Raw genomic sequence first — 27,995 nt, 5'->3', positions numbered from 1 at the left:
CCGCGTGAATATCCGACTGCTTCACCGCAGCGTTACACACACCTTGCAGGCCTGAGCTTCGGCGTCCCTACGTTTTGTGCGGCATCAGCAAGGGTTTTCTGAAGGCGGCTGCAGAAGGGAGCGCTGCGGGCACAGCGTCGGAGCAGGAGCCATGCGCTAGGACCGAGTGTGGAGCGGAATCTCGAGCAGTGCGCCGACTCTCCCACTGCTCCTCCCCAACACCTCCACCTCTCATGCTCAACTCGCCTCCTAATACACTATGGCTGCCGTCGAACAACGTTCCTTATCCCTCCTCTAGCCGCTTCCGCCGCCACCCTCGACGCTGCCTTGCCATCTTCGCCGTTGTCGCCCTCCTATTCCTGTTCTTCTTGCGTTCATCCAGGACGGAGGATGCCCCCGAACCCGAATGGCTTCCACCACCACCGCTATCTGGTCAGCCGAGCAACCCACCGACCTATTATGAATGGTACGAAAAGGAGAAAGCAATGCCGCAGCACGAGATCACGTTGAGTTATCCGCAAGGGAGGGAAGGTCGGTACTTGTGGATCGCCAATCACGTCGTAGGTGCGTATATCCCTGTTGCATTCTGCTTTTTTCCGACTCGTCCTCATTCGTGTGGACAGCCATTGGGTGGGGCAATGCCATGCAGGAAGCCATGTTGAACGCTCATCTCGCATATTTGACACGAAGGATGTGCGTCATATGTCATATCCGTCTCATCGTTTGCCCTCTTTATCACTTTGCCGGATGTCCTTGGACAAGTCTCTATGGTGCTCTACTTCCAATTCTGTTTGTCTTCCTACAGACTATTCAGCCGTTTATTTCTTGTTCATGCTTTTGAAATCCAACCCATATATGGTAATGTCATGTACTAATTCCTCCACCTTCCCCATAGACACGTCTTCGACAACTACACGTGGAACGCCGATGATCCAGCGGATTTCTCAAGCTACAATGGCAATCTCATTCCTTCCCGTATCCCACTTACTGCGTTGCTTTCTGGTGAGTTATCTTTACTTTCGCTATCTATTTTTGTCACTATTTCTGTGCTACCAAATGTCTATGTGTCGTCCGTATCTATTTCTGTCTAGTACATCTGCGTGAGCTTGGACAAGATAGATATCTATTCGCTGTCTCTATGTAATGGATACATATGCAGATGGAGATTGGGGTGAGCATCAAGCGTCGCTTCGATTCATCATCAGCGATGCGCATACTAATGGGGAATGTACTATCTGAACTGGCTTTACTTGTTACCGCGCTCGGCTTTGCTCACCTTCGCGTACACATCTGCAGGACCTATGGCGGGTGCACCTTTTGCACCTCCTGCCCCTGTCCCACCAGCAGTGGTCCCCGCATTTTTTCACAACGTTTGCGAGACCAAGACTGTCATCAATCCTTCCGAAGTCAACGGGCAAATTCCAGACGCGTCCGCCGCGACGCTTGTTCAGGCTTGGGTGGACAAATTGAACCAGATAGATAATAGGTGTGTTGAGATCGAGGCCAAGACGCAGCAAATCTTTGACTTCTGGTCAGTAACCTGATTCGTCATCCCTCTGTCTGCATCCGCCCCTGACGCAAAATGACACGCGTCCAGGCTCTTTGGCGATTCAAAACGGCTGCTTGATATCTGGCCCTCGTTCTCCAAGTCGCCCATCCTGACCCAGTTCGCGTGGTCCCCGCTCATCACTTCTGCTGTCGAAACCAACCGCGCGCTCATCCATCCTGCAATCGTACCTGGAGAAGGCGCGCGGCGCCAGCGCATGCCGCTCCCTGGCCTCCTCGCGCTACACGTCCGGCGGGGTGACTTCGTCGATCACTGCATCAACCTCGCAAATTGGACGTCGCGCTATACCGGCTTCAACGAGATTCCGTCGTTGCCGGACCGCTTCGAGCCGCCGGCGGGCGGTGGCGCGGGTTGGAATACGCCGGAGAATTACGCAGTCTACGCGGCGCGGTGCTTCCCGCGGATCGAACAGATTGTCGGGCGCGTCAGAGAGGTGCTCAAGACACCTGCTGGGCGGAACCTGGATCGGGTGTACGTGCTCACGAACGGGAAGGTCGAGTGGCTAGCAGAGCTGAAGGAGAAGCTGGGCGAGCTGAGGGAGTGGAAGAGCGTGCAGACGAGCCGCGATCTGCGCTTAAGTTGGGAACAGAAGTATGTGGCTCAGGCGATTGATATGATGATTGCGCAGCGGGCAGACGTGTTCATTGGGAATGGGGTGAGTGCAGCTGCTGTCAAGTAGCATGCGCTCTCGTTGATATGACGCGGTTTTTTTGTTCTAGTTCTCGAGTTTGACGTCAAACGTGAACATACTGCGCCTGGCACAGGGTCTTGAGCCGGAGACCATGCGGTTCTGGTGATGGGGCATGCAGATGCAGGACGATGGCCCGTGGGTGGCGGACGATATAACTCTTGTCAAAATTATAGCGACAGCCTTTATTTAGTTGCGAGCGCACGCGAGCCTCTGTATACACGAATGGACCAGCCCAGGGTATCCATATATTTCTTGCAGCTGTGGTCATCGATGAATGGCCGAGAATTAAGCCGTCAGGTTGTTGATATACACTTAATGAGACCTTTTCGGGTGTTGCCGGCATCGTTAAAAGCTTGCGGTGCGGTACTGTAAGTTGCTGACCAGTGACCATCAGTTCCATTTCTGTTTCACTCGGTTTGATCATCATCTCGTAGAGGGTGCACCGCACTATCATCGCCGCCGCTGCAGTTCTCACACTGAGAAACTTTCACAAAGCTGTATCAAAATGCAGGCTATCAATTCCTTGTTTTAGAAGACATGGTGTCGTATAATGGATCGCTTTGCGAAACCGGCGGAGGGCGGATTTTCACTAGAGTGTCAAGCATCCACCTCTATTGCCCTTTAAATGGTTTGCTCATCTCTGTTGATCCTCCGGTGGCTCTCCCTGTCGTCCTCACTATTCTCTTCACAAACAAGCTGTCTAAGTTAACAATTCTATGGGGATACCCTTGGACAAGGCTGAATTCCTGGCTCTCTTCTTAGAAACTTTCGCGTACGGTGCGCCATCCGTTTTTCCGTGGGATAGCGCCGTCGTCATATACAGAATATTCCAGGTATCTTTTTCGCATTGTGCTGGATCACAATCTTCACCGTATTCTGGAAGCGCAAAGAAAAACCCTCTGTCGGGCGTTTGCTCCTCCCAGTGGCTTTGATGATGCTCGTTTTTGCAACTGCGGTAAATGCTTCTATTATATGCAGTCAAGCTGTCCACAGGACTCAACCTCGTGTCTAGCACCTCGTCATCGACTTTGTTAGAGCTATCGATGCATTCGTGATGCAGGGAACCATGGACGGTGGGGCTAGCAGCTACTTCGGTAACCTGTCTAGTCCAACAATCATAGCCAAGACAGTGTTATATTGGGCTCAGACATTGCTCAATGATAGCATAATTGTACGCATGCTTTCTCTTCCTCTATCTTCGTCTCCTGCATCGATCTCACAAAAATTAACCAGATATGGCGCTGCTATGTCATATACGGGAAACGATTCAGAGTGATCATTCCCCCGATTCTATTTTTATTTCCCGCCTTCGGTAAAGCGTCCGTTCATTCGTGAGGTTCACATCGTCTAACAGTATATGATGCAGTCGCTGGAATAATGACTATGTACTTATTCAGACATTCTGCACCGGGCGATACCGTCTTCGCGACCTCGCATCCCAATACCATAGTGTGGTTCTCTGTGACCATAGCAATCAACGTCTATTGTACCAGTATGTCCTTCCGCATTGTTGCTTATATTGAAGGTATATTCATCTCTTTTCAGCCATGATATCATGGCGCATCTACTCTACAGGTCGACTCCGGTCGAGTATTGGCATGAACATGAGCAGTCTCTTCCCAGTCATGTTCGTGTTCATCGAAAGCGGCGCGCTCATAACTTCCGGCGCCATCGCTTTTCTTTGTGCGTTTCTCACCTATTCGAACGGTCAGTACCCGGCCATGGATATTCTGAGCCCTCTTGGGGTATGTGTTCAGTAGTTCAGGCACATCGGCTTGAGACGCTCAACGATCTTGATGCAGGGAATTGTATTCTGCCTCATTATTTTGCAAGTGCGGTTTCAGACGAACCTGTTTTCGGGCCCATCAGAAGTCACAACTCCGTCGTGTCGCAGTTCGATTCGCTGGGAAAGTCGCTCAAGTGCACCCCCGCAAAGCCGACATGTGGGGCATTTGGCCATTAACTCAATACCGAGTGTAATATCTGTCGAAAACATGACGCATACAGACAGCACTGATGAGGGTTCGGAGACGACATTGAAGAATGATAGGGTAGAAGTTGAGGGTGGAATTGTGTAACAGGTTATGAGTCTTATGCCTGAGGACGCCAGTCGGGACAATGCATTCGCGCCTGTGATATCACTTTGATAGACTTCAATACAAAACGGAAAATCGTTTAGAGGTGCAAAGTCATGAGCGGTGCTTGTACCGGATACTCAATTGAATAAGAGGACCTTCACAATGCAGAAGCCCGCCTATATTCAGCTCTTCAGCGTCAGCACCTGATGATCACTGCACGTGTCACCCACTGCTTCATCATACGCACGCACACGCGCTCACACATTTTCTAACTCAATTCCCTCGGATCATAACAGCGTCGCCTGGACAGCCCTGAATCAGATTCACAATAGATGACCGATTCTGCTCTAGCGGCCTGCACATTTGGTCCCACCACAGCCTTCTCGATGTCGTGGCGACCATTTGAAACAAAGCACTTGATATTCGGACTCACCAGCACCACATTGGGTGTGAGCGAAGGATACGAGGGTTCATGTCCGGGTGTCATGATACCGTAACGGAAGCCACAAGACGGGTGGATTGAGTCGGTTGAGGGCTGTACGTCGTGGTCATTCAGCTCCAAGTGGATTGGTGCTTCTTGCGCTGACGGATCACGGTTTCGTCTGGTCGGAATTCAATTATATTGAACTCACCTTGAGTGTACTTGCATACTTTGATGACTTCTGTGAATGTGTGAATCTATATGAACCAAGCGCCATTATGTCTTTGTTGTTACACGGGTTCTATATCATGGTCCATATCGGTGAGCTCGTATCCTGTGTTCCTTGATCTTCCAAAATCATGCTCTCGGTATACTGCCCTGGGGCGACCAGCACTCTCGATACTAAAGCTGTCAATCGAGAACGGATTTGGCCAGAAGATGAGGTAGCATACACTGGCTGATACGATGCCAATGATGCTTCCGACTATTACATCTTCTTTGTGATGCCGCTGCGGGATGATGAGCGAATTTCGCGCATTGAGCAAAGGTAGAAACGTACGTAGTCTTCTACTCGGGATACGGCCACCCAGCTTGCAAAGGCCATTGGGAGGAGGGACAGTACAAAGCGCAGCAGTCGGCTGCCGAGAAAAGATCTCGGAGGAGCAGGTGCGTGGAAACACCAAGCAGCTGTTTTTCCAGCCAAGAATAACGATAGAAACGTCATTCCTACAAAGGCGGTTGATGAATGACCAGATGGAAAAGATCGTCTCCCATCGATAATGTCCCCTAGCTTTCTGTGTGGTGATTTGGATGAACAATTCAAACCGGATGGGAAAACGGCACACACCCTGTACACGCCCGCGTGGCGGCGTCCCACTTGCAGCGAGCCAAAAAGTCTGGGCGCAGGCGACCTGGGGTGACACAAACGTGATAAAATAATAGCAGCATTGCGAGCCTATCAAACTTGTTTTACCGACTCGATTCTTCAGAGATTCCGTGATTAGATCCGACAGGGCTCTTCAAAGTAAACCAACAAACCAAACCGTAAATGAAATGAGCATCCTGGAAGGCAAATGTCATATATATATACCTGCCAGAATAAGCTGCGAGGAGGCCATGGTGGATTTCTCGGAGAGATCCTCTGAATCCGCCAAACGCTCCAACTATTCCGAAGGGAATAGCCAGTGCGATCATGCCATTGGTTGTGCCAGAAATCCTGTCAGATGTAGAGTTTGGGCGTCGAAGTAACGCGGCAAAATTGGATGGTACCCTCACTGCTGATTAGTATGGGGGTTTCCAATCAATGGGTCCTCGAGCGAGAACTCGCGCTTAAAGACTGGGAGCTTTGAAATGTATGCGGACAGCAGCAGCCCTCCAGTCGCTATTGCCCTGTGCTACGACTTTAGCCCTTGTCTTTTCTAGCAAATAAACTCCCACCAGTCAACAGCGTAAGATCTATCTGCCCAATAGAATGTGTCATCCCCGAAGATGTCTCTCATTTTGGCGGACAACCTTGCCATCGCCATTGTGTCGTGAGAGGGATGATCGGCGAGTGTGGGAAAAATGGACGCGGTGTTACCGCTGTGACTCGACGCGTTCGGTCACGCTTGCTCACAAAGACGCGAGACATATATTCTTCTGTTGAACCACTACCATCAACCCACTCCACCCACTTGGCTTGTGCCATGGCCGTAGGAAATAAATCTGCTGGCCCATCAAGACAACAGCCAATCACCGCTTTTTTCGGTGGTGGCAAATCCGAATCTAAGCCCGAGCCTAAGCCGGGGCCTTCCTCCGACCATGATGACAGTGAGGCATCCGAGGAGCCTGTCGATGGCGATGCAGTGGTAGATGACAACGAAAATGGCTTGGAAGATGGTATGGAAGTCGATGAGGAGACTCCTAAAGACAAGGGCAAGAGGAGGAGAAACGACTACACACCGCCCGACGAATCCAACCTGGCCCCCATCTCTGACATTCCAGCTATCTTTGCCGATATCGTACGTCGTATGCCCGAGATCGTGGACGTCGCACGACGCATCCAGGGCCGCAAGCTGCGCATAGCGACTATGTGCTCTGGCACTGAGTCACCTCTCCTCGCTCTTGGCTTGATCAGGCGAGCTATCCAGGCCCAACACGGCATCGACTTGGAGATCGAGCATGTTTTTTCCTGCGAGATTGTACCATTCAAACAAGCGTACATCGAACGAAACTTCCAGCCGCCTCTCCTCTTCCGCGACGTTTGTGAGCTCGGTGACGAATACGCGTACGCAAATTGTTTTCTATTCCAATATATCGTGTTCAAATATGTTCTGCAGATATACTGCATACGGATCTGAGGCCCTTGTACCTGGAAATGTCGATATACTCATCGCCGGCACCTCTTGTGTCGATTACTCGCAATTGAATAACCAGAAGAAAGGTTTGGATGGAGGTGGAGAATCAGGGCGGACATTTTTCGGGATGTTAAACTGGGTCAAGAAACACCAGCCTCCCATCGTCATTTTGGAGAATGTGTGCTCTGCTCCCTGGGACGGGGTCAAAGGCGAGTTCCGCAAGGTTGGATATAGTGCCGAGTCTATGTTCTTGGACACCAAGTACTATTACATCCCTCATACCCGAACGCGAGGATATATGATGGCTGTTAACACGAAGAAGTCGAACATTGCGGAGAATTGGGTGAAGAAGATGATTCAACTTCGGCGGGAGGCATCGTCGTCGTTAGATGGTTGGCTCTTGCCCGCGGACGACCCTCGCATCTTCCAGTCGAGAGAGAAGCTTGTCCAGGAGAGTTACAATGCTGTCGATAGGAAGACCGGTCGGACTGACTGGACGCGATGTGAATCCCGACATCAACGTGCTCGGCTCGACGAGAAACTCGGAACCAAACGTCCATTGACAAACTGGGACGAAGGTTAGCACGTCTCAGATGTCATGAGATATTATGCAATGTTGAACACGTCTTTAGGCGGTTCCTGTAAGATGCTGGATTTCGGTTGGGCAGATTGGGTTCAAGGTCAAGTCGAGCGTGTGTGGGATTTGATGGACATATCTCTCCTCCGCTCTGCGATTGTTGATATTGACCCTGCTTTCAAAACGTGGGTATATTCCTCGACGATATCGATGCAGATTCTCAATTTCTCTCTCGATACACAGTCAGGTTTGGAACCTCTCTCAAAATGTGGATCGGTCAACTGGCTCTGGGAAAGTCGGAATTTCGCCTTGTCTGACGCCCTCCATGATTCCCTACATCACCAACCGAGGGGGTCCCATGGTTGGACTTGAGGCGTTGCACATGCAAGGTCTTCCTATCGACGAGCTCTTGCTCACGCGCGAGACGGAAGATCAACTCGCAGACTTGGCCGGCAATGCCATGTCCACCACTGTCGTTGGTACTGCAATTCTTGCAGCCTTGATCCTCGGCCACAAGCTTCTCAAAGAAGGTGACGCGAAGACCACATACGAGGGGACTAGCATAATCGAGGAGATGGAGGAAGACTCAGGTGTCATGGATGTCGATGCTCCAGCGGTCGGCGATCATATCACTGGCGAAGATCAGCTGTCCGAGCAGCCTTTAGACCTCTCGACGACGGTTGATCAGGCGCTTCCTCTGATCATAGCGGATTCTATGCGCAGCGTACGTCTGTGCGAATGCGAAGGGCGAAAGGATATCACCGAGCGACAGCTAAATCGGTGCAAGGATTGCGGATGGACGTCCTGCGCCAAGTGCGGAGGCCGGCCTGAACACAATTACGAGGCAATCGACGTGACAGCGGAACCGAGAGTTGCTCCCTCCATTTTCAACCGGTCATTTAAATCCTTCCTTCCGATGTGTGTTATTTTCTCCAACGCTACTGCAGAGCTCCTAGACTCTCTCAAAGAGCACGCTGGGGTGTCAATACCTTCGAAACGGTGGTCTGCTTGGCGCTCCGCCGTCTCGGAGGCCGCTCAACTTGAATTGCGTTTCGTCGAAACAAAGCGTCAGGAAATTTGGTCGGCCACTTATGAATCGGATAAAGCTCGCCTTGAGCTATATCTCCACTCAGGGCGTCCTGAATGGTATTTCTTCGCCAAACCGGAGTCGAGCGAGCCTGCAAATGCCGAGATTCGGAAGATCCTCCTGTTGCCTGCCGCTCGTCTTGTTTGCAAGGACGCGTTGCTCAAAGGCCAATGGGAATTTGCGTTGCCGCACACGACGAAGGTGGACATCATGATCAAGGGTGTCGGTGATTTGGTGTCTTCTTGGCAAGCGAAGTTGGGCCTCCAACTTGAACAATACAAGGACAGTACCGTGTACTCGCAGCTGCAGGTTACCGTCGCCCAAGATGATGTCTCCCACTTCGATCGTGATATTACAGGTCTATATACTCTCCTGGATCAATGCGGAACGGCCAACAGCGCGCTGCACAAGAGGAATGTCTCCGATGAGGACGCCTCGCAGCCCCCTCTCTTCATGCTGATAGATCCCTCACGGTGCGGCAACCCAGCTGATGATGGGTTCGTCTTTGCGAGTAGTATCCGCCGATACGAATACGGCGAAGCTCGTCCAGTTGTTGCGCGTCTTGACTCTGGGTGGAGACAATCAAGTGTGAGCGACAAGCTAGTTCAATGCTCCATCCCGCAGAAGTATGCTGCTGCTGTCGGCGTCCAGCTGAAGGTGCACCTTACTCTTTCTTCGTTAACTTCTCATATTGACAAGTCAATGTTTTATAGCCGTCAGCACTTGGTCAAGATGCTCGCTATGCGGTTCCTCAGGAAGAGTTCAATATCTCGCTGGAGGAAAACTCTTGCCTAACCGCAAATGCTTTGCTTGTCGCCCGAGTTCCCCTCCAATCACAGGCAGGGATTGAGTGGCCTCGTGGAGCCTGGAAGGAAATTGAGCACATTCACGAGCGTGCTACCTTCCGATCTATGTCTTGGTTGGTCGAGCGGATCAAAACCATCGACGGTATCTTTAACTCCTGGCAGGCTGTATCGCTTCATGAAGGTCATGCGAACTGTGACCGATGCGCCCCACCTGCTCCATCGCTTCGTTGGATCAAACAGGGCAAGGGCGTTGTTGCTATTGAAGACAGCATCGAGGCCGGCAAGTACGAACGTCGATTAAAGGGTCGTCCGGCACCATTCGTTACGCAACTCAAACTTGACGACGATGAAGTGGCACATGTGCGCATTGGTGTCAATTTTGCATCTCTTATCCATCGTGCCCTGTCGCGCCTTCCTCATCACGGCACCAAAACCGAGCGTACTGTCACATGGCGCTTGGACACCGACTTCAAACCTCTGGTCAAGCTGATCCTCCCCAAATTCAAGCTCTCTTCTAACCGTCGCGACCCCGAGCACTCACAGCCTCCTCGCTTCGTCACCCGCCTTCGTCCCGAACAACTCCGCTCTCTCGATTGGATGATTCGTCAGGAGGCTACGGACGCACCTGTCTTTATGGAGGAGGAGATCTCGGAAGCGATTCTTGAACCTCTCGGTTGGCGAGCTGAAGGCCGTGCGCAACAGCCTGTGCGTGTCCGTGGTGGTGTCCTTGCAGATGAAGTTGGGTACGGAAAGACCGCAATCACCCTCGGTCTCATCGACTCCACCAGGAAGGCCGTCAAAAAGGAAGTTGCCAACGCGAACGCTGCAGGAGACATGCCTGGCAAGATTCGAGTTTCTGCGACGCTTGTAGTTGTGCCCGGGCATTTGACGAAGCAATGGGCGAACGAGGTCCAAAAATTTGTTGGCAATAACACCTTCAAAGTCGTTCTTCTCCAGAACGTGGGTCATCTCAATTCGCTCAAGATCGAAGACGTTCAAGAGGCAGACATCGTCATCGTTGCGTCAAGTCTATTCAAAGGCATCAACTACTTAGATAATCTAGAAGCCTTTGCAGCGGGAGGCTCTCTTCCCAAGAATGACGGCAGATACTTCAACACACGGCTAGACGAATCCCTTGGATGTCTTCGCGACCAAGTGGACAGGCTTAGAACAGAAGGTTCGCTGGATGTGATGGCCGAGATTCATGCAGCGCGTAAAAGAGGTGCGTAGACCACCAGCATGCGAATAACTCAGGATTAACGTTCAGTGTCAGACAAAGAAACTGAAGCAGCTATGCGTCCCTCAAAGCGCATTCGGGGTGTGCAACCCATTGCTGTCAAGGAGCCTAAAGCGAACGGCATGAGCAAGGCAGATGTCGCTCATGGTTCCAAACAATCTGGCGTGCCTGTCAGCAGCAAACATACGCCGTCTATGAAATTCAGTCACGTCGAAGTCCCCAGCCTCGCCAGTCTACAATTGAAAACGCCTGAGACGACGGCTGATGAGGCATCGTCTGACGAAGAGTCAGAGGCTCCTCGTAAACGTCGAGTTGCAGCCACCAAAGTCAGATACGACGACGCGTTCGACGACGACGATGACGACGAGCCCCCAAAGAAAAAGAACAAGCTCACCAAGTACAAATCGGCCCGGTCTGTATCTCCCGAGGCCTTTGTACCGTCTGACGACGACGACGACGATGAAGTCGAAAGTCAGGATCTCGAGGATGAGGTTTCCGAAGAGGATTCAGATGCGCCCAAAGCCAAGTCCAAATCGAAGGCCAAACCTAAGATGAAGGAGAAAGCCAAGGCCAAGGAGTCTGACTCAGAGGGTATGGACGTTGACGAGGATGAAGGAGGCGTGTCTTCTGCCACATCAGCCAGCACATCAAAAAAGCGCAAACGAGAGGACAACGCAAAGGAGAAAAAGGAGAAAAAGCCGAAACCCCTGCGCGAAGTCAAGGACCCTTGGAAGTTGCGCGGTTCCGCAAAAAGAAATTGGTCGGAGATGCAAGCTCCACCGCTGGAGATGTTTCACTTCGCGCGCAAAGTTGTTGACGAGTATACCTACCTCGAAGGCATTATCCATACTCTCATCACCAAAGTGACTGCAGATCGCAGCTGGGTCCTCTCCGGTACTCCTCCAATCCATGACTTCGGTGCAGTGAAGACCATTGCAGCATTCTTGGACGTACATCTAGGTGTTGACGACGATGGCGAAGGCCAATCGGCGCAGATCAAGAAACGACGTCGGGAGCAAACAGGTATGTCGCACTGCTTTATTTTTGATGCGTTCGTTAACCTCTTTCCAGCTGCGGAGAAGTTCCACTCTTTCCGGGAGACGCACAGCTTGGACTGGCATGCTCATCGCCATGAGGTTGGTCAAGCATTCCTGGATCGCTTCGTTCGCCAGGCAAGTCAAATTTATTCATCACAATGCTTCAAACCCTGACATGACATGCCCTCATAGAATGTCGCTGAGATCGACGAAATTCCTTGGGAAGAGAAAATCGAGAAGATCAATCTTCCAGCAGCAGAGCGTGCAATCTACCTCGAGCTCGAACACCACCTTCGTGCTCTCGATATGACCATCAAGCGCAGCAAAAAAACCGAGAGTGATCGTGAAAAGCGACTTGCCCAGTCTCTGGGTGACAGCAAGTGAGTCTTGTACGGCTTTTTGATGACCTTGAGGACAATCTCTGACTGCTCATCTATAAGAACTGCGGAGGAAGCACTCCTCAAGCGGTGTTCGCACTTCGAACTCGAAACCTCCGACAAGGAGAATGCCATGAAAGCCTGCTCGGTCATCGTCCAGGAGCGCGAGAAGCAGCTTAAGGATTGCAAGACAGAGTTCCAGTCAGAACTCAGTGAGGCGCTAAAAATGGAGAAAAAGATCGAGAGCGACCTCGCAAAAGCCGGCATCACCATCACCAGTGAGGAGACGCTCTTCCGGGAGTTCGTCCGCGTCAACTTCACCGAGGGCACTGGCGACGGCGACGCAACGGCGATGCTCAAGGAATTGATGCTCAAAGTCGGCATCAAGCCGCCCATAAACCAAAATAGGGCCACCAGGATAAGCGAGATGAAGGGAAAGCCGAAGGGCAAGGAGGAGGGAATCCCCAAGAAGATCTCAGATATGATGTGGGGACTCCGCGAGCACACGCACGTCCTGCGCCGGTTGAACAAGGAGCTTGTCGGGCGCGTGCGGTCGCTGCGCTACTTCACCGCTGTGCGTGATTTGCAGAAACAGCGCGAGGTCCCGCCTGTCGTGTCTTGCCCCTCGTGCGGACGCAAGGAGGTGCCCGTTGACGACATCGCCATCCTGTCGTCTTGTGGTCATGCTGGCTGTGTGGCATGCGTCAGGGGGTGTGCTGCCGAGGAGAAGTGCGTCTCTAGCGACACGGGCGAGTGTAAGGCCTTGGCGAGGATGCTCAACGTCGTCAAGGGTGATACCCTTGGTGTTGATGACGAGGAGCGGGACGGGAAGGGCAAGCACTTCGGTCTGAAGCTTGAGAAGATCATAAACCTGATCAAGTACGTTTCCTGTTCTGCCATGCAGCGAAATCGCAATACTGACATTCACTTGCTCGACAGAAAACGAGTGCCCGCTAAGGAGCGCGTACTTCTCTTTGTCCAGTTTCCCGACCTAATGAAGAAAGTCGCGGAGGCGCTCAAGGCCAACGACATCGACTTCCTCGAGATCAAGGGCTCTGCATCGGCCAAATCGAAGGCGCTAGAGAAGTTCCAGCAGGCAAAGGGCGAGCGCGTCCTGCTGCTTAATGTCATGGACGAAAGCGCCTCCGGCGCGAATCTGACGTGCGCGAACCATGCCATTTTCCTCTCACCGCTACTGGCGACGTCCCAGGAGATCTATGATGCATGTGAGACGCAGGCGATAGGGAGGCTGAGGAGGTACGGCCAGTTGAAGCACGTACATATATGGAGATTCTTGACCATGGATACCATCGACGTGGAGATTTTCGAGCAGAGAACTGGACAGAAAGTGTAATCATGGATTTTCCTTGTGCGTTATATTTCGTCGATGTCTATTTTGATTTCTTGTTCCATCTTACTTTCGAGCATCGCATTTCCACCCATATCCTGTCTTGCATAGTAGTGTCGTGCATGTATTGCATTGCTATCGTTATATCATTTGTTTTCTCTTCGTAACCGTCAGCCATCCGAGACGTAATTTCAGTATGCGCGCGACCTTTTCCTTCAATAATTCATTCTAGATTATCAATCCGTTTAGTCGCCACCTCATTCGGAGATGGGGAGAATGTATGCGACAACCAAGTCAGAATCCAAGGATCGGTGGCACTGCAAAACAGCAGCGCCGTCAACTAGGATTAATGAACGTGGTAATCAAGGCATAGTACATAATAGATATAGAATACAGCACCGTCGTACACCGAGCGTCCGTGATTCCATCATAATCGAGGCAGAGGTTCATTTGTTCTGCATCGCATAACCCGTAGTGTCCAATATCTGCTTGCCGCATATCGAGCACAGTCCCTTCTTAAATGCGCAGCCTGAGTAACATCAAGTCAAATATGACATCTTTCTCCAAGAAAGAGAGCCTCGCACCATGGCAATACTTGGCACGATTCTGCGTGACTGTTTGCTTGCAGTCTTTACACTTCCCCCCGTACGGCTGGATCGAAGTCAGAGATAGTACCATAGTTAGTGTGCAATAGACAAACCTGAAATCTAGACTTGGATCCCCCTGCTTTTGAGGGCCCAGGACGACCAATGAGCTTATTCTCTCCGACCTTCCGTGAGCCGTCTTTGATGCTGGACGAGGTAGACGTGAATGGGTCCGGTGCCGCTACCTTAGATAATTTCTAAGGAGCTGTTAGAGAGCTGTGGGGTATAATGGCGGCGGCTACACACTTTTTCGCATTTCTTGCAAACCATGCTGGCGTAAGTGTCGAAAGGAACGTTGCCCCACGATTTCGAGTGGCTGAAGTGTTCGCGCTGAGTCATGATGACATCTTATCTTATCGCAATTATTTGGCAGCAGCCTTAGATCCAAACAACCACCTCAGGCACCACCCATATAGAATCAGGATCCAATCCTCTCAGAGTCTCAACCTCATCATAATGTCATTTTCCCTCACCGATAATGTTGAAACATCCCCAGAAGACATTATGTATACATCTCTCGAAACTCTTTACGATTTTGCACCGGTGATGCACTCATCTGCGGGATCGCTGTTCACTCACATCCGCCCGGCGTCGCTGGATTTGCCACCAGAAGCGGCTCACGCACCACTCACGATCTCACTTTTGACCCCAGATACTCGAGCAGAAAACTGGTCTCTCCATGCGTCCACTATCTGGGTCGCATCCCTCTATATCGCAGATCATCTCGAGGATTTGCATCTTGACCGGCACGATCCTTCATCGACATCAACACGACCAATCCGAGTGCTGGAGCTCGGCGCTGGTGCTGGTCTCCCTAGCATACTAATATCTAAATCATATGCTCATGTCGAAGTCACGTCCAGCGACTATCCTGATGCCGAACTTATCCGCACCTTGGAGGATAACGTGAAGCGAAATCATGTCGCCGATCGATGTCGCGCTGTCCCATTTGCATGGGGCTCTGATCCTGCTCTACTGGCTCCAAAGCATGACAGCCAGCTTGCCGTGGGTGAGGATTCACTGCCCGCCTTTGGATTTGATGTCATAGTAGCCGCGGACACACTGTGGAATTCCGAGGTGCATCATCTCCTCATCGACACCCTCAGCCGTACATTATCACGCACTGAACACGCGCGGGTCCATCTCGTCGCGGGATTACATACGGGGAGATACACAATTCAGACTTTCCTGAACTCGGCGGAAAACGCGGGATTTCAGATTCAAGAAGCTGTCGAAAGAGAGGTGAAGGGTGATGGGAGGAGGGTATGGCAGGTTGAAAGAGCTGAGGGAGAAGATGAAAGAGAGAGGAGGCGATGGGTTGTCTGGATCATCCTGAAGTGGAATGGTCATACCTAGCTTAGGGAAGAGTTCGCAATTGCAGGTGTAACCACTCCGAATTGCCAGGAATACTAAACGGCTCACGGTACGCATCTGACCCGTTGTTTCTATTGAGACACTTGATCTGTAGACTTACCAGCACAACCAGCAATTTCTCAGCCTTGTGACTGCACTCCAATGACCCCGTCCCTGTGGATACCAATAGGAAAGTCAGGTCAGTTGCAAAAGCATTGCACTTCGTCTATTTTGCCTGTGGTCTTGGCAGAATTAAAGTGTCTCTGATTTTGACGATGCAAGCAAAAGGCACAGTTTGATTGGCAGCCACTCTTTAGGTGTAGATCACTTTGAAAGCCCAAGCATGTTCGACGCCATCTAACAAAGCCAGGTCGAACCATAACTTGAAAGTCCTTTCTTGTGTCCACTTCCATTCCAGCGGTTTGCTGTCTCCATCAGGTCCCAAGACCACGACAACATCCCCCGATATAATCGGCAGCGGTGAAATTGAAGTGATCACACCGTCCGAAGGGTAAGAAAGGGTAACGATGTAAAAAGCATCAGGTTTCGTCATCTGATAGTGCAGACACTCGACAGTGAAATCGACCATTCATGGGTGGAAAAGGAAGACTACTCACGAAGCGCAAGTCGTTCTCCTCTGCAGTCACGTACCAAAACTGGCTGTCGTAAATGACATCCCCGCTGCAACACAAGGCCTAGAGACATCGATTTTCGCTAAAGGTTTATGATGTTGTGAACGCACGAGAATGATAACCAGGCTCCAACGGCCAGTAAGCTCTCTCGACTAGGCTGGACAATCGTGCCATCCGCCATTGGTCCGATATCAATCAAATAATTTCCGTTCTTTGACACGATGTCGACGAGCGATCGCACGATGTAAGTCGCGTTGCGATAGTGGTCCCATGTCGTGTTTCTGTTGAAGCCGTACGAGTATGGATCTGAGCCTTCGCTCGACTCCCACTTACGCAGCTCTGGGAAACATCGCCCATCAGACGGGTGTATGGCGAATATCAACAACTACGTCGTTGAATACGCACTCAGGTGAGTCGTTTTCGAATATTCTGGGTTCTGAGATTTTGAACATGAACAACGGCAGTCTTAGAATAAAAGGGTGGAAACGCACATCGAAGTCAGAGTAGTTAGCTCCACACCGCGCATTCGCGAGTACTTGCCTGCCTTGCGCCGCCGCATAGTTATACCACTGGTAAGCTGCATATTCATGAGCATATAGATATTATTCTCAAGGCCGAATGGAAGATATAAACGTACCGATATCTGGGTACACGGATGGACCGCCAACGTCGCACCACATGATATCCATGTCATAGTCATACATCAACGTCTCCATCTGCGGCTTCATAATGTCTTGCAAAAAGTCATCGACGGGAATGTAGCCTGTGTAATTCTCCAGTGGCGCTGACCAATTATAGGCGTTGCTGAAACCGGATCGCAGCCGTCAGACAAGGAATGTGAACACTAAAAGGATGGCGCACTGAGCTAAACCGCCCGCCCATCCAGTTCGTTGGAGTATGTTATAGCCAGGCTACATGTGAAATGGTCAAAAGTAAGTAGGCATTGTGAATATCATTACATACATTAGAAGGGTCTTGCGACCGACGATGATACAGGTCATCCCCTGTATCTGCATGTCCATATTTCGCAAATGCGGGATTCTGAAGAAGATTAGACGGAATAGAAATCACACCAGACAATACAGAGCACTCACGAACCACTCCGGGAGAGAAAAATACAACTACGATGGAAAACAGATGGCAGGGTCGGACGTAAATTCGCGCGGTAAGAATAGCATAGACCCTCGTACCCCATTTTTTATCTGGGGTTGAGTCGCTTTCGCTGCTGTCACAATTTCCTTAACTAAATCACGCCTATTGAGATCGATCAACCGATGCATTTGACAAGGAAAGTTATATCAACTTACTTTGGACCGTAGTTCAACGAGTTTCTGTGGCTCGAGTTTCCGCTGTCGAACAGTGCGAATCCATCGTGATGTTTCGTCGTCAGCACCTGCAGATTTGAGTCAGAGCTAGTATCAATCGACGGCGAAGGAGGGTGTGAAGCGCACATAATACCTGGCACCAATGTCCGCTACGAATTGCACGAACTCTGTCGCGTTGAACGCCGATGCGGTAAAGTTGTCGAAGAACATGTCATAGAGAAACTGTTCTCCATATACCTCTTTGTGGTATGTCCAGACGGCAGAAGATGCGTTGGCTGGATTGTGTTGCCAGTACCAATACCACTCAGCATATTGGGTCCCGGAGATCGTCCATGCGGGTACGGAATAGATACCTGTATCACATGTCGGGTTTTTCAATAAGAAATATCTTTGAAAACACGACACACGTACCCCAGTGAACGAACAACCCAAACTTCGCACCATCAAACCACTCAGGAGATTCATGAGTCTTCAACGAGGTATCTCCAGTAACAAAAGGCGGGATGCCGGCTGTCACCTTCCATCCATGTGATCTTGAAACAGTCCTTCCTTCCTCATCGCGAATCAGCACTTCTGCATGAATAGTTGTGCCATCATCAACGCCCTCGGCATTTTGGACTCCCACGATGATCCGGATTTGATCTCCTCCGCGAAGACGTCTGAAAAATCCGGGAAGGACCGTGTTCAGGCCGTCTGAGACAAGAGCAACAGTATGATTTGTGGTGATCCAGGTTGAAAAGCCAGAATTGGATGGGGCAAGATTATTGAGCTTGATTTCTATCAGTTGAACTTTGGCATCACCGATTATTCGAAATCTATACGAGCTCCAATTGAGTAGTCATTCAATTGACGGGGACGGCTCACTTCGTAGTACTTCGAACATTCTGAACATCGAGTTCGGGGGGAGCTTCGATTGGTGACTGACCATTGGAGAGAAGAGTCATCGCAAACACATGAATGCTGATCACTCCTGTAGTCTCAGAAACACCGGTCTCGCTAGACAGTGTTTGTTTCAGTAGCCGTGCAATCATTGAGGCATAAGAAGAGCTTGCTTTGGCATAATCAGTCTCACAAGGTCCTTCGAGTTGTCCAGATGATGCTCGAACGTGAACATGCGGGTGGTGTTATCTGATCAAGGTGAGCTACTCACGTCACGGAGACACGCGTCTACTTACAATTGCGGCGCATTGTCCCGTTGTACAGTTCATTCAAAAATGGTGCAACTACAGGACTGGAGAGTCTTAAGAGTCAGTGGTTGCGAAGGTCACCAGGGAAGCTCTCGTGCAGCGTACCCATCAGAAGGGTTCACAAGCCACCATGGAGCGATAACGAACCCAAGCGGCTCGATTGTGTGATCATTGTAAATCGCGAAAAATTCTCCATTCAAGGTAGCGGAACCATCTGTTGCACCTAGGAAGTTGAAAGAATGATACTTGCCTCTGGGCAAGGGGATCGTTTGCCCTGTGCAATTGATATTGTCGTAAACAATCTCGTCCGGGTTCATGAAATCTGGCAGCGTATACTACGACCTATCATGTGAGAGAATCAATGCTAGATGCGAATAAATCCACTGACTTGAATATTCTGATCAATCAATGTTCCTGCGGGCAGGTACTCAGCAGGGTATGACCCGTGCGCACCATCAAAGTTAGCCTGGTATCCGTCTCGTGCGGCTGCCTTATTATTGTAGAACGGCCCTAGGTCCACCGGAGTCTGAAGAAGAATGGATGCACAAACGAGTTTCAGGAGGGAAAATCCACAGAGAATGAGAAGATTCATCTGTCTAGAGCTGTGGACTGTCGTAGTCTGTCAAAATCAAAAGGCAAGTAGAGCGCCTTCGCCAGGAATCCTCCATGGAGCGCATCTATTAGATACAGCTCCTAGATAATAGAAATTATGGGTCAGCTTATCATGGGATCATAGTGGTGAACGCGTACGGGAACACACGGTCCGTGCTGCTTCGGAATCGTCTGAACCCATGAAGAAATGAAATAGTTGGCTTGACGTAGCATATATGCGCCTCCGAGTCGATCAACGTTACTGTGTGCAGACATTCAACCAAAATTTCTCAAGCTTATATGCAGCATTCAGATATTATAGCGGTGTTGGTTGAAGAGTCAAAGACAGCCGCCCATTCCTGACGTCGTCGCGATGAGATCGGCGCCTATCTGCTCGAGATAAGATACGATAAGATAACGAAGGCATCTCTCTGACAGTGGCCAACGAACTTAGCAGTGGAAAAGAATGTAGTATCAGGAGCTACGTATGTGTTAGAGGCGAATTATCGTATATCACAGTCATGCACCGCCGCTCAATCAAGGTCTGCGAAAGCGCGTTCCATAAGCATGCGCGTGAGCTCCCTCTTCACCTCGTGCGTAAGTTGGCGTTTGAAGTGTCCTCGACGCTCCAATTCCCTGTAGATCACGAAGGTAAGCATATTAATGCATTTAGGTGTGGATGCTAGAATGCACTCACGACGAAGCGGTGTCCGTCGAATTGGAGCCAGTGTCGGTGACGGTGCTATTCCCATCGTCGACGGTAGTGTCATCGCTGACAGCCGGGTCAGTGCTGGTGATCGGCTCTGTGGTGACCGGCTCTGTGGTGATCGGCTCTGTGGTGACAGGATTCGGCAAGAAGGGAGGGAGGTTGAGGAACGGCAAGGCGGTCTCGATTATCTTGTTCAGTGTAGACCCGTTATCCGGTGACGATGTGGGCGGGTCGTTATTTGTCGTTGTCGGCCTCGGGGAGGGCGTGCCAGATCCTTTCGTCGGCGAAGAGCCGGATCCTTTGGTGCTCGGGGACGACGGTCTCTTCGGGGCAGAACCCGGCCCCTTCCTCCCCTTTGTTGAGCCAAATTTTCTAGCCACCTTGCCAGGCGAAGAAGATTGGATTTCCCGCGTGGGCAGAGGGCTTCATAGTGCGGGAAGTTAGACCGGGAGACGAGAGTTCATGATCTGACTTACCCAGTGGCGATAAGGTGGTTGGTGAAGAGCGACCGGACATCATCAGGGTCCTCCAAGGAAGACAGCAGCGAGAGATCATCTCTAGAAGCACTAGTGAGTTGATTTCCCGTACAGAAACATGCTTAGGCTCACGAGATGGACCTGCTCTCCAAGAACATGGGAGCTGCGAGAACCGGAGCAGCAACACCTGCAAGAGCAAGAGCAATAACGGTGGAGGTACGCATGATGAATAGAGAGCTGAGTGAAGTGAGAAGTGTAAGGGACGTTGGTTGAATAGATCAAAAGATTCGTCTGAGAGGAATTACGGCTCGTGATAAAAAGACTCTAGGCAACCAGTACCTGCAAAAGAACGAAGGTGAGCAAGACCAGGCTAGCTGAGGATTCTTCATCTCGTTCGCCCCGATATTTATATGTTGCGTCTGTACATACCACCCTACAAGCCCGGTCGGCAAAATTAAGCGCGCTAGTTGGTGTCGCCTATCAAGTTCAAGATGATGAAACGCAGTGAGACGCTCATTCTTAAGAGACGAAACGCTGCATCGCATCAAAACATAAAATTCGCCTTGATGTCAAAGTGAGGAGTGGACCATTGGACCATCAGCCAAGTTAGAGTAGGGATGATGGGATTTGATCCGGAGATGATGCATGATGGCGTCTAAAACGGAGAGTATCTCTGTCCGGAAACTCAAAGACGTCTGAGTGCTACGTGTAGCAACGACTTGCAACGACGCGGAATGTGTTCTGATGATAGCTGAGATGCATTATATCCGGGCTCGCGTGTAGCCATGTTACATTGATGCAAATGCGATGCGCCAGGTCCATGGACTGGCAGGTGCTGGCTCGTACACCTGATTGATTGTTCAACATTCTCGAGCAGAAGTCACGAGCACGGGAGAGGGAAATGCCACGATCCATAACGCTCGCAGCTTGGCCCCCCCGAATGCGTTCTCTGGTCAGCTGCAAACATAGATTATTCTCAAACGCATCAGATGTCAGCTCTTTGCTATTGATCTTGTTTGGGCGATCGTGTAGCCGAGCAACACAGCCTCAAACGATGGACCCTTTCGGCATTCGGATGCTGCATATGCCAAATCCAGTGACAGCCTGAGTGAAGGATGTCGTGGAAGCGATCAAACTGCACACGCATAATAGATAGGTAGTACTCATCATAAATTAGGATGTGTAGCGTCTGCAGAAGCCCCTCAGGCACACAGCAAACGCAAGCTTGCAGGGCCAGTCCAAGAATATTCTTGCACGAAATGTACATATCCTATAAGCACACGCAGAAACGCGATGCGTCTAGCGGCGACACACAGAAAACCGATCAGACAAAAAAATCCACGAAAAGAAAGCACACGCACGCGCGTGAATACTCTAAGTGCCGAGCGACGCGTTACTTCAATAAACCCATCCCCTTCAGCACCTCGCAGCTCTCCACCTTCTCCGCATCGATCTGCCGCACCTTGTCCCAGTCCGCACCGATCCCGAAGAACCCGACCGCCGCGTCCCGCCGGCGCTGCCGCGCGTCCATCCCGTGCTGGCACAGCGCGTACATTTCTTGTGTGTACGCCCGATCCACCTTGTTCTCGAACTCCCACAGCTTGTGCGACTGCTTCTCCGTGACCCCCGACCCCGTCGACCCAGCAGCCCCCGAGGATACGGCCGCCCGCGCGATCTCAGCTGCGATGGGGTGCCCTGCGAACTCGGCGGAGTTGACGTGATAGGCGACGCCGAGACCGCCCGTGTGCCGCTCATGGTTGAACCGGGAGGAGGGCGAGAAAGAGAAGCGCGGGTCGGGTGTTGGGGGCGTGGTGAAGAGGTTGGGGAGAGCGGTTAAGAAGGAGAAGGCGAAGAGGAGGATAAGGGGAAGGAGTTGGACGAAGATGGAGCGCGGGCCCGTCGGCTGGGCTTGTTGCTGCTGTTGGCGCTGCCGTGGGTGGCCGGTGTGCACGCGCGTTGTGCGGAAGCCGCCTGGTCCGAACGTCGCTGAGAAGACTGAAGAACGGGGTCAGAAAAGAAGCTAAGGACTTGACATGTAGACATGAGAGGCTTCTTTTCGAAAGACGTACCTGGGCCACCACCAAACCCACCGCCTCCCATGCCTCCACCCCCGAAGAACATATTGAACAAATCTTCAGGACTCAGTTCGCTCTCGAAACCACCGCCTCCGCCGAATGGACTTGTTGCGAATCCTGGTGACGGCCCCGAGGAAGACATGCCACCAAATCTCGACTCGGGATCAGACCCATGTCGATCATAAGCAGCGCGTTTTTGAGGGTCTGTTGAAAGGTCAGGATCCATCAACTGTATGCGTTCACAATCTCGCTCACCAGAAAGCACCTGGAACGCCTTGGACACCACTTCACGCAAAGACCGTGAATCTCATGAACAAAATCGGTGTAAAACGCGACGTACTTTTGAAGGCCTCATCAGCCCCCGGTGCCCCATTCTTGTCTGGATGCAAGGCCAAGGCGAGCTGCACGACGGTTTGACCAGTATCGCATGATGTAGCATAATGTAGTTTGAAGCGCGAAGTCGAAAACGCACCTTCCGATAAGCCTTCTTGACCTCTGCCTCCTCGCAATCTCTCTTCACAGCCAAAATCTCATAATACTCCGTGACTTTGCATCCTCTTACTCTCTTCACCACCGCCACATTCTCCGCCGTATATTCTCTCTTCTCGCTCGCGCTCCCATTCGTTGTTGTCGAACTAGTCGAGCGCGCAGTCGACGCGGTGTGCCGGTGCTTCGTTCCTGAAGCCGAAGGATGCGTCTCTGCGCCTGAAGTGAACGATGTCGAGCTCGATGGCCCAGTGCCCGAGGATGAGCCGGATGACGATGCCGAAGACGACGCCGATGAAGGGTCGCTCTCGGAGTCCAAGACCGCCAACAGCTTGACCGCCTCGGGCGTCGAGAACAGGGCGATTGACTTCTGTGCGAACCTGCGCGCTGAGGGCAAGTTGCCGGCTGCGCGGTGCTTCTGCGAGATGGCGAGGCAGCGCAGGGCTTCCTCCTTGTTGCTCTCCATCGTGGTTCGCGTTCCGAGAGCTGCGGCGCTGGTCGTGGGCGAGGTGGAAGGCCGGGACTGTCGTCGCCAACGACGACTGACGTGGTGCGAAAGAGGAGAGTCAGCTGATTGGGCGATTTGCAAGGGATTGTAGTGCGGCTACGAACGGGGCCTAGTCGGTTTGTGATGCGACTACAACGCGAGTGAAGGGTGTGACGTAGTCCACTACACTGCTTCTGTAATGAGTCATCGAGTCGCTGCTGCACACTTGTCCGTTCGTTTGCTTGCCTAGTTCTCGTTCTCTTCTTTCTTTATGTCTCACGAGAGCACGATAACAGATGAATCGGAAGAGTTAACTCGCTTCCGTGAGCAGTGGAAATCGGAGGTCAGGCAGAAGAAACAGCCTGCTCCTGCTCCTGCTCCTGCTCCTGTGCCGCCTTCCACGTCGAGCCCGGCCTCCACGTCGATCATCGCGCCCCCACCACCCACCGATGCTCCTCCGCCTCTGTCAAACGTTGTCCCTGAGAGACCCTTCAACGTTTTTGGTGTCGCCAGACTGTCTACCACGACCCCTGCTCCTACCGCCTTCGTGTCCAATGTCTCCATTCGTGCGCGAAACAACGCTATCAACGTCTATCGACAGGCGGTGCGATGCGAGCAGGCCAGCCAGCTTGACGAAGCCCTCCGCCTCTACCGCATCGCTTTTCGCATGGATTCGGACGTCGACAAGGCATATCATAAAGCCGAGCAGCAATCTCTCGCCGCCGCCACTGCTGCAGGCGAGCGGCCTCCTGGGCATCGGAAGACGAGCTCAGCTGACTCTGCGGTTGAGCGGGTCACCCAGAGTATGAAAGGCTTGGATCTCCCATCCGCGCATGTGCACCATGCACACCATGAGGCTCATGTGACGGGGCTCCTGGCGAAGATGGTGAAGGACTTTCCGAGTGTCTTGTTGTTCGAGCCGGAAGACGAAACAGAGAGCACACCGCTCAACTCTCTGCCTGACGAGGTCCTTATCCACATCCTTGGCTTTCTCAACACGTCCGCCCTCGAGCGCTTCGGGTCCACTTGCCGCAAGGCCCGCGTGCTGACCCTCGAGCCGTCGTTTTGGAGGTGCGGCAGCCTCATTGCGCCATTCTACTGACGTATAGGCTGATCTGACGTCGATGTTCGATGCTCAGGCGCTTCGTGGAGACGACGTACAAGCCGCCACAGATAGCGGATGACGAGGATTTGGACGCGATCGTAGACGCCTTCGATGCCGATTATAGACGTGTATTCATAGAACGGCCCCGAGTCCGGTTGGATGGGGTCTACATTGCAGTATGCCATTACATGTACGCCCGCGCCGTGCTTTGACTCTCAAATATTGAGCTGATTGGAATTTACAGTCGACAGGGCGTGAGCGAGAACGCCTGGGTTAATGTACGTACCATTTGGTTCGCGCGCTTTTTGTTGGTCCTTACACAAATACGCAGATGAGCCATCTAATCACATACCATCGTTATCTGTGCGTGCGATATTCCTTTATGTTCTGATGTTGGCTCACATGGACCTTGCTTTGTTAGTCGATTTTTCTCAAACGGTCAAGTGATATCACTTCTCGCCAACGAGGAGTTTGAGCCACAACAGATCATCCCTATCTTCAGGCCCGGTCTTCGAATGAAGGTATTTACCCTCTTCCCTTTTACATTCTGAAAGCACTCAACACAATTTCAGGGCTTCTACATCGGCACGTGGACGCTCCGAGGGACGACGGTGTTCATCACGAACCTGTACGACCCCGCAAACGCGAGCGCGCGTTACTCGTTCCAGATGACGCTCGCCCTGCGCTCGCGGCCACTCGGGCGGTGGAACAAGCTCGAGTTCATTGGATACGACTCGGTCGACGTGGAGGGGGAGGCGTCGCCGCTGGCTTTGAAGAACGAGCGACCGTTCTGGTTCTCCAAGGTCAGGTCGTACGCCGCCGCGGTGGTGGAGTAGCTGAGGTAGTGGTGTCGGTTGTTCGGCGTGCGCGGGGATGTCTTGGGTTTCCGCTTATACACAGAACGACTGTCTTCTGTGTAAGGTCAGCCACGGAGACTAAGTTTTTCATGCTGCAGTTGTTTATGCACTTGGAAGAATATGCAATAACAGGTCTCCATCTGAGATCTGATGGTTGCTTTCTATCTCTGCGAGTTCTCTGCGCTGTTTCATGACGTTGTGCCTCTTGAATTTGCGAAAATCACATCCGCCGGCAGGGATGTGGCGCGGAGTAAGCTATCGGGAGCCAATGAGAGCGCAGAACGCACAAAATTTGGGGATTACGGCATTTGACCGGAAGGGTCACGACGACTGTCTCCTCCTCCCGCTCTCCCTCCCTCGATACCGCAACCAGCCAAGGCGACTCTCTCGACAACACCTCTCCTCTCTTTTTTCCTTGCGCTTTCGTTATCATCGCGGTTTTTCTCGGTGTATTTTTCTTCTCTTTTCCTCCCATTTTAGATCTCCATACAGCTCTTGCTCGTCCACCCACTGCACCAGCTTTCGTTGATCGATGCACCGCGTTCTGCTCATAGATGAAATACTTAGAGGTGTGTTCGAACACATAGATGGCGACGTTGACGTCGACCGCCAGCCCATTCGCTACACATTCGCTAGCCTCGCGCGCGTGTGCCAGGCGTGGAGAGACCCTGCGCTCGATTTCCTGTGGCGCTTCCAGCACTCGACGGATCCCTTGTTTTCCCTAATACCCGGCGCCGTACTCAAAGAAAATACCACCGTGAGTCCACGTTCTCTTTCTTCTCTCGCTATCTTTCTGTCTTCATCTTGGCACCCGTTTGACATGCGGCACAGTCCTTTGATGGTGACATATCCCCCGAATCCCTCGCCAAGTTCTTCTCCTACGCGTCCCGCGTTCGCACAGTTGCGCATCACTCCCGTACATTCACCAAGCTCTCCCCTGCTGTTCTCACCCTCCTCAGGGCGCACCACTCGGAGCACACCCTCCTCCCCGCCCTCACCTCCGTTCGCCTCATTCTCAGAGATGCCGCGCGGCGGCACATTCCGCCGACGCTCTACCTTTCTGGGCGCCTCCGCGACGTCTCCATCGACATCAGCTTCATAAGCCCCAAGGCGGGTGACGCGGTCACGCACCCCGGCGAGGCGCTCTGCGCCTACCTCGATGAAGTTGCGCGCGTCGCAACGGGACTCCAGCACCTGCGCCTCCGCGGCCGCATCTGTGAGCGCATGGCGGAGACGGTCGCGACTATGGCCGGCCTGCGCACGCTGTCGCTGTGCGTCGGCGGCGACCTGACGCCGCGCGCGCTCTCTGCTATCGCATCTTTTCCGTACCTCGAGGATTTACGTATTCAGTTAGACGGCATGGATGCGGGTGCACTCGCCGAAGCACTACACCCTTGCTCCTCTTCCGCCGCACAGATCTTTCCCTCTCTTCAAGTGTTTCGCGTCCGCTCCGCCCCATCCATCGTCGAGGTTCTGTTCGGCCACCTCTCCACCTCCAACATTCTACACACCCTGCACCTCGAATCCGACTTCAAACCGCGCCCGGTCGACGACTGGATCCCCGCCTTCACCCTCCTCGCCTCCAAAACGCACGCGACCCTCACTTCCCTCTCCATCGAGTCCCTCTCCAGCTTCTGCGAAGTCCCCGACCACGCCTTCCCCCCGAAGCTGCATTTCACCCTCGACACCCTCCGCCCGCTCGCGCGCCTCGCGCGCCTCGAGCACTTCAGCATCGACCCCTCCGTCCCCGCCGACCTCAGCGACGCCGACCTCGCCGCCCTCGCGCGCTGGTTCCCTGCGATCGCGTCGCTCGGCCTCTGGACACACCCCGTCGACGCATTCGACGCGCCCGCGTACTTTTCCCTCCAACCGCGCGCGACCGCCGCGAGCCTCGCCGCCTTCGCCACGCATTGCCCCCGCCTGCGCGAGCTCGCGCTCCCGATGGACGTCTGCACGCTCCCGCGCGCCGCGCACCCGCCGCAGGCCGTCCACGTGCAGGCAGCGCTCGAGGTGCTCACGATCGGGTGTGCACGCCAGCCGGTGCCGTCGACTGAACACGAAGGCGAAGGCGACGCGGGCAAGCCCGTCGACCCTGAGAGCCTCGCGAAGTGCATCTATCTCGCGTTCCCCGAGCTCAAGACCCTCGAGTTCGACTCGGGCGCGGGCGATGACGAGGAGTGGAAGGACGTCCTCCAGAGCTACTTTGACCTGCAGCGTGCAGGCGCACACGTGTGCACCCAATTACCCTAATCGCCGACCCCTCTTGTCTCTCATCTCTCTTTCTTGCTGTTGTTTTAATCTCTAATCCCGACACTGCATATGCTGACGTTAGATCTTTTGCATTGTTTTTCTCGCTTGCTTTACTCATACTCTCGCCCACATCCTCGCTTTGGACCGCCCTACACACCGGTCACTCTCGCTATTTATTCGAATCGCTCCCTCGATGGGTAGTGTCTAATTCTTAATATTTTCACAACCCCTGCAGAGCTTTAGACACCTAGATCTA

At 52.3% G+C, this 27,995-nt stretch overlaps 11 protein-coding genes across 11 annotated transcripts; 7 read left to right on the top strand and 4 right to left on the bottom strand.

Moving 5' to 3' along the window:
• Nucleotides 1-434: 434 nt before the first annotated feature.
• On the top strand, nucleotides 435-2,364 carry HETIRDRAFT_237944 (uncharacterized protein; the record flags this gene model as incomplete). The annotated part of the gene is made up of 6 exons (XM_009550670.2): nucleotides 435-564; nucleotides 624-693; nucleotides 896-1,002; nucleotides 1,297-1,531; nucleotides 1,598-2,222; nucleotides 2,287-2,364. Coding segments are annotated over 6 exons (1,245 nt in total), but the record flags the coding sequence as incomplete, so codon positions are not given.
• A 610-nt stretch (nucleotides 2,365-2,974) lies between these two features.
• Nucleotides 2,975-4,443, top strand: HETIRDRAFT_477904 (uncharacterized protein; the record flags this gene model as incomplete). The annotated part of the gene is made up of 7 exons (XM_009550669.1): nucleotides 2,975-3,035; nucleotides 3,092-3,213; nucleotides 3,271-3,429; nucleotides 3,492-3,570; nucleotides 3,625-3,750; nucleotides 3,804-4,003; nucleotides 4,061-4,443. 7 exons carry the CDS (start codon nucleotides 2,975-2,977, stop codon nucleotides 4,334-4,336), a joined length of 1,023 nt encoding a protein of 340 aa, XP_009548964.1. The 3' UTR covers nucleotides 4,337-4,443.
• Nucleotides 4,444-5,047: 604 nt separating this feature from the next.
• Nucleotides 5,048-5,951, bottom strand: HETIRDRAFT_124548 (lipid phosphate phosphatase; the record flags this gene model as incomplete). The annotated part of the gene is made up of 5 exons (XM_009550668.1): nucleotides 5,048-5,266; nucleotides 5,317-5,551; nucleotides 5,605-5,668; nucleotides 5,731-5,774; nucleotides 5,848-5,951. 5 exons carry the CDS (start codon nucleotides 5,949-5,951, stop codon nucleotides 5,048-5,050), a joined length of 666 nt encoding a protein of 221 aa, XP_009548963.1.
• A 491-nt stretch (nucleotides 5,952-6,442) lies between these two features.
• HETIRDRAFT_124547 (uncharacterized protein) lies at nucleotides 6,443-13,568 on the top strand (the record flags this gene model as incomplete). The annotated part of the gene is made up of 11 exons (XM_009550667.1): nucleotides 6,443-6,635; nucleotides 6,666-7,023; nucleotides 7,076-7,671; nucleotides 7,726-7,855; nucleotides 7,914-9,414; nucleotides 9,471-10,785; nucleotides 11,389-11,823; nucleotides 11,872-11,972; nucleotides 12,030-12,217; nucleotides 12,278-13,093; nucleotides 13,154-13,568. 11 exons carry the CDS (start codon nucleotides 6,443-6,445, stop codon nucleotides 13,566-13,568), a joined length of 6,048 nt encoding a protein of 2,015 aa, XP_009548962.1.
• Nucleotides 13,569-13,956: 388 nt separating this feature from the next.
• HETIRDRAFT_155876 (uncharacterized protein) lies at nucleotides 13,957-14,476 on the bottom strand (the record flags this gene model as incomplete). The annotated part of the gene is made up of 4 exons (XM_009550666.1): nucleotides 13,957-14,091; nucleotides 14,147-14,213; nucleotides 14,263-14,403; nucleotides 14,453-14,476. The coding sequence occupies 4 exons, from the start codon at nucleotides 14,474-14,476 to the stop codon at nucleotides 14,009-14,011; spliced, it is 315 nt and encodes a 104-aa protein (XP_009548961.1). The 3' UTR covers nucleotides 13,957-14,008.
• A 186-nt stretch (nucleotides 14,477-14,662) lies between these two features.
• On the top strand, nucleotides 14,663-15,562 carry HETIRDRAFT_419888 (uncharacterized protein; the record flags this gene model as incomplete). The annotated part of the gene is made up of 1 exon (XM_009550665.1): nucleotides 14,663-15,562. One exon carries the CDS (start codon nucleotides 14,663-14,665, stop codon nucleotides 15,560-15,562), a length of 900 nt encoding a protein of 299 aa, XP_009548960.1.
• Nucleotides 15,563-15,872: 310 nt separating this feature from the next.
• On the bottom strand, nucleotides 15,873-19,295 carry HETIRDRAFT_104017 (glycoside hydrolase family 29 protein; the record flags this gene model as incomplete). The annotated part of the gene is made up of 18 exons (XM_009550664.1): nucleotides 15,873-16,112; nucleotides 16,177-16,240; nucleotides 16,302-16,530; nucleotides 16,597-16,627; nucleotides 16,683-16,768; nucleotides 16,829-16,995; nucleotides 17,053-17,102; nucleotides 17,155-17,232; nucleotides 17,286-17,312; nucleotides 17,382-17,445; nucleotides 17,499-17,584; nucleotides 17,643-17,869; nucleotides 17,928-18,331; nucleotides 18,381-18,436; nucleotides 18,589-18,644; nucleotides 18,692-18,747; nucleotides 18,809-19,038; nucleotides 19,092-19,295. 18 exons carry the CDS (start codon nucleotides 19,293-19,295, stop codon nucleotides 15,873-15,875), a joined length of 2,355 nt encoding a protein of 784 aa, XP_009548959.1.
• Nucleotides 19,296-19,815: 520 nt separating this feature from the next.
• On the top strand, nucleotides 19,816-20,987 carry HETIRDRAFT_428514 (uncharacterized protein; the record flags this gene model as incomplete). Its single annotated transcript, XM_009550663.1, has 7 exons — nucleotides 19,816-19,887; nucleotides 19,937-19,945; nucleotides 19,968-20,414; nucleotides 20,494-20,572; nucleotides 20,594-20,695; nucleotides 20,757-20,834; nucleotides 20,920-20,987. 7 exons carry the CDS (start codon nucleotides 19,816-19,818, stop codon nucleotides 20,985-20,987), a joined length of 855 nt encoding a protein of 284 aa, XP_009548958.1.
• Nucleotides 20,988-21,710: 723 nt separating this feature from the next.
• On the bottom strand, nucleotides 21,711-23,506 carry HETIRDRAFT_64010 (molecular chaperone, DnaJ superfamily; the record flags this gene model as incomplete). Its single annotated transcript, XM_009550505.1, has 7 exons — nucleotides 21,711-21,778; nucleotides 21,841-22,474; nucleotides 22,549-22,758; nucleotides 22,810-22,839; nucleotides 22,895-22,955; nucleotides 23,027-23,279; nucleotides 23,328-23,506. The coding sequence occupies 6 exons, from the start codon at nucleotides 23,504-23,506 to the stop codon at nucleotides 21,873-21,875; spliced, it is 1,335 nt and encodes a 444-aa protein (XP_009548800.1). The 3' UTR covers nucleotides 21,711-21,778; nucleotides 21,841-21,872.
• A 265-nt stretch (nucleotides 23,507-23,771) lies between these two features.
• On the top strand, nucleotides 23,772-25,658 carry HETIRDRAFT_477892 (uncharacterized protein). The gene is made up of 6 exons (XM_009550662.1): nucleotides 23,772-24,598; nucleotides 24,667-24,822; nucleotides 24,877-24,910; nucleotides 24,964-24,995; nucleotides 25,054-25,153; nucleotides 25,205-25,658. Exons 1-6 carry the CDS (start codon nucleotides 23,799-23,801, stop codon nucleotides 25,466-25,468), a joined length of 1,386 nt encoding a protein of 461 aa, XP_009548957.1. The 5' UTR covers nucleotides 23,772-23,798; the 3' UTR covers nucleotides 25,469-25,658.
• A 363-nt stretch (nucleotides 25,659-26,021) lies between these two features.
• Nucleotides 26,022-27,436, top strand: HETIRDRAFT_237934 (uncharacterized protein; the record flags this gene model as incomplete). Its single annotated transcript, XM_009550661.1, has 2 exons — nucleotides 26,022-26,246; nucleotides 26,321-27,436. Coding segments are annotated over 2 exons (1,341 nt in total), but the record flags the coding sequence as incomplete, so codon positions are not given.
• Nucleotides 27,437-27,995: the final 559 nt, after the last annotated feature.

Source organism: Heterobasidion irregulare (genome assembly GCF_000320585.1).
Source record: "Heterobasidion irregulare TC 32-1 unplaced genomic scaffold scaffold_08, whole genome shotgun sequence".
NCBI lineage: Eukaryota > Fungi > Basidiomycota > Agaricomycetes > Russulales > Bondarzewiaceae > Heterobasidion > Heterobasidion irregulare.
The sequence above is the reverse complement of the archived record's forward strand: the minus strand, read 5'-3'. Positions and strand labels throughout refer to the sequence as shown.

What these genes read in the sequence shown, in the direction of transcription:
- HETIRDRAFT_477892 (XM_009550662.1), top strand. Translation starts at nt 23,799, where the DNA reads ATGTCTCACGAGAGCACGATAACAGATGAATCGGAAGAGTTAACTCGC. An exon ending in CTCGAGCCGTCGTTTTGGAG is followed by an intron (nt 24,599 to 24,666) that starts GTGCGGCAGCCT and finishes TTCGATGCTCAG; the next exon opens with GCGCTTCGTGGAGACGACGT. An exon ending in GGCCCGGTCTTCGAATGAAG is followed by an intron (nt 25,154 to 25,204) that starts GTATTTACCCTC and finishes ACACAATTTCAG; the next exon opens with GGCTTCTACATCGGCACGTG.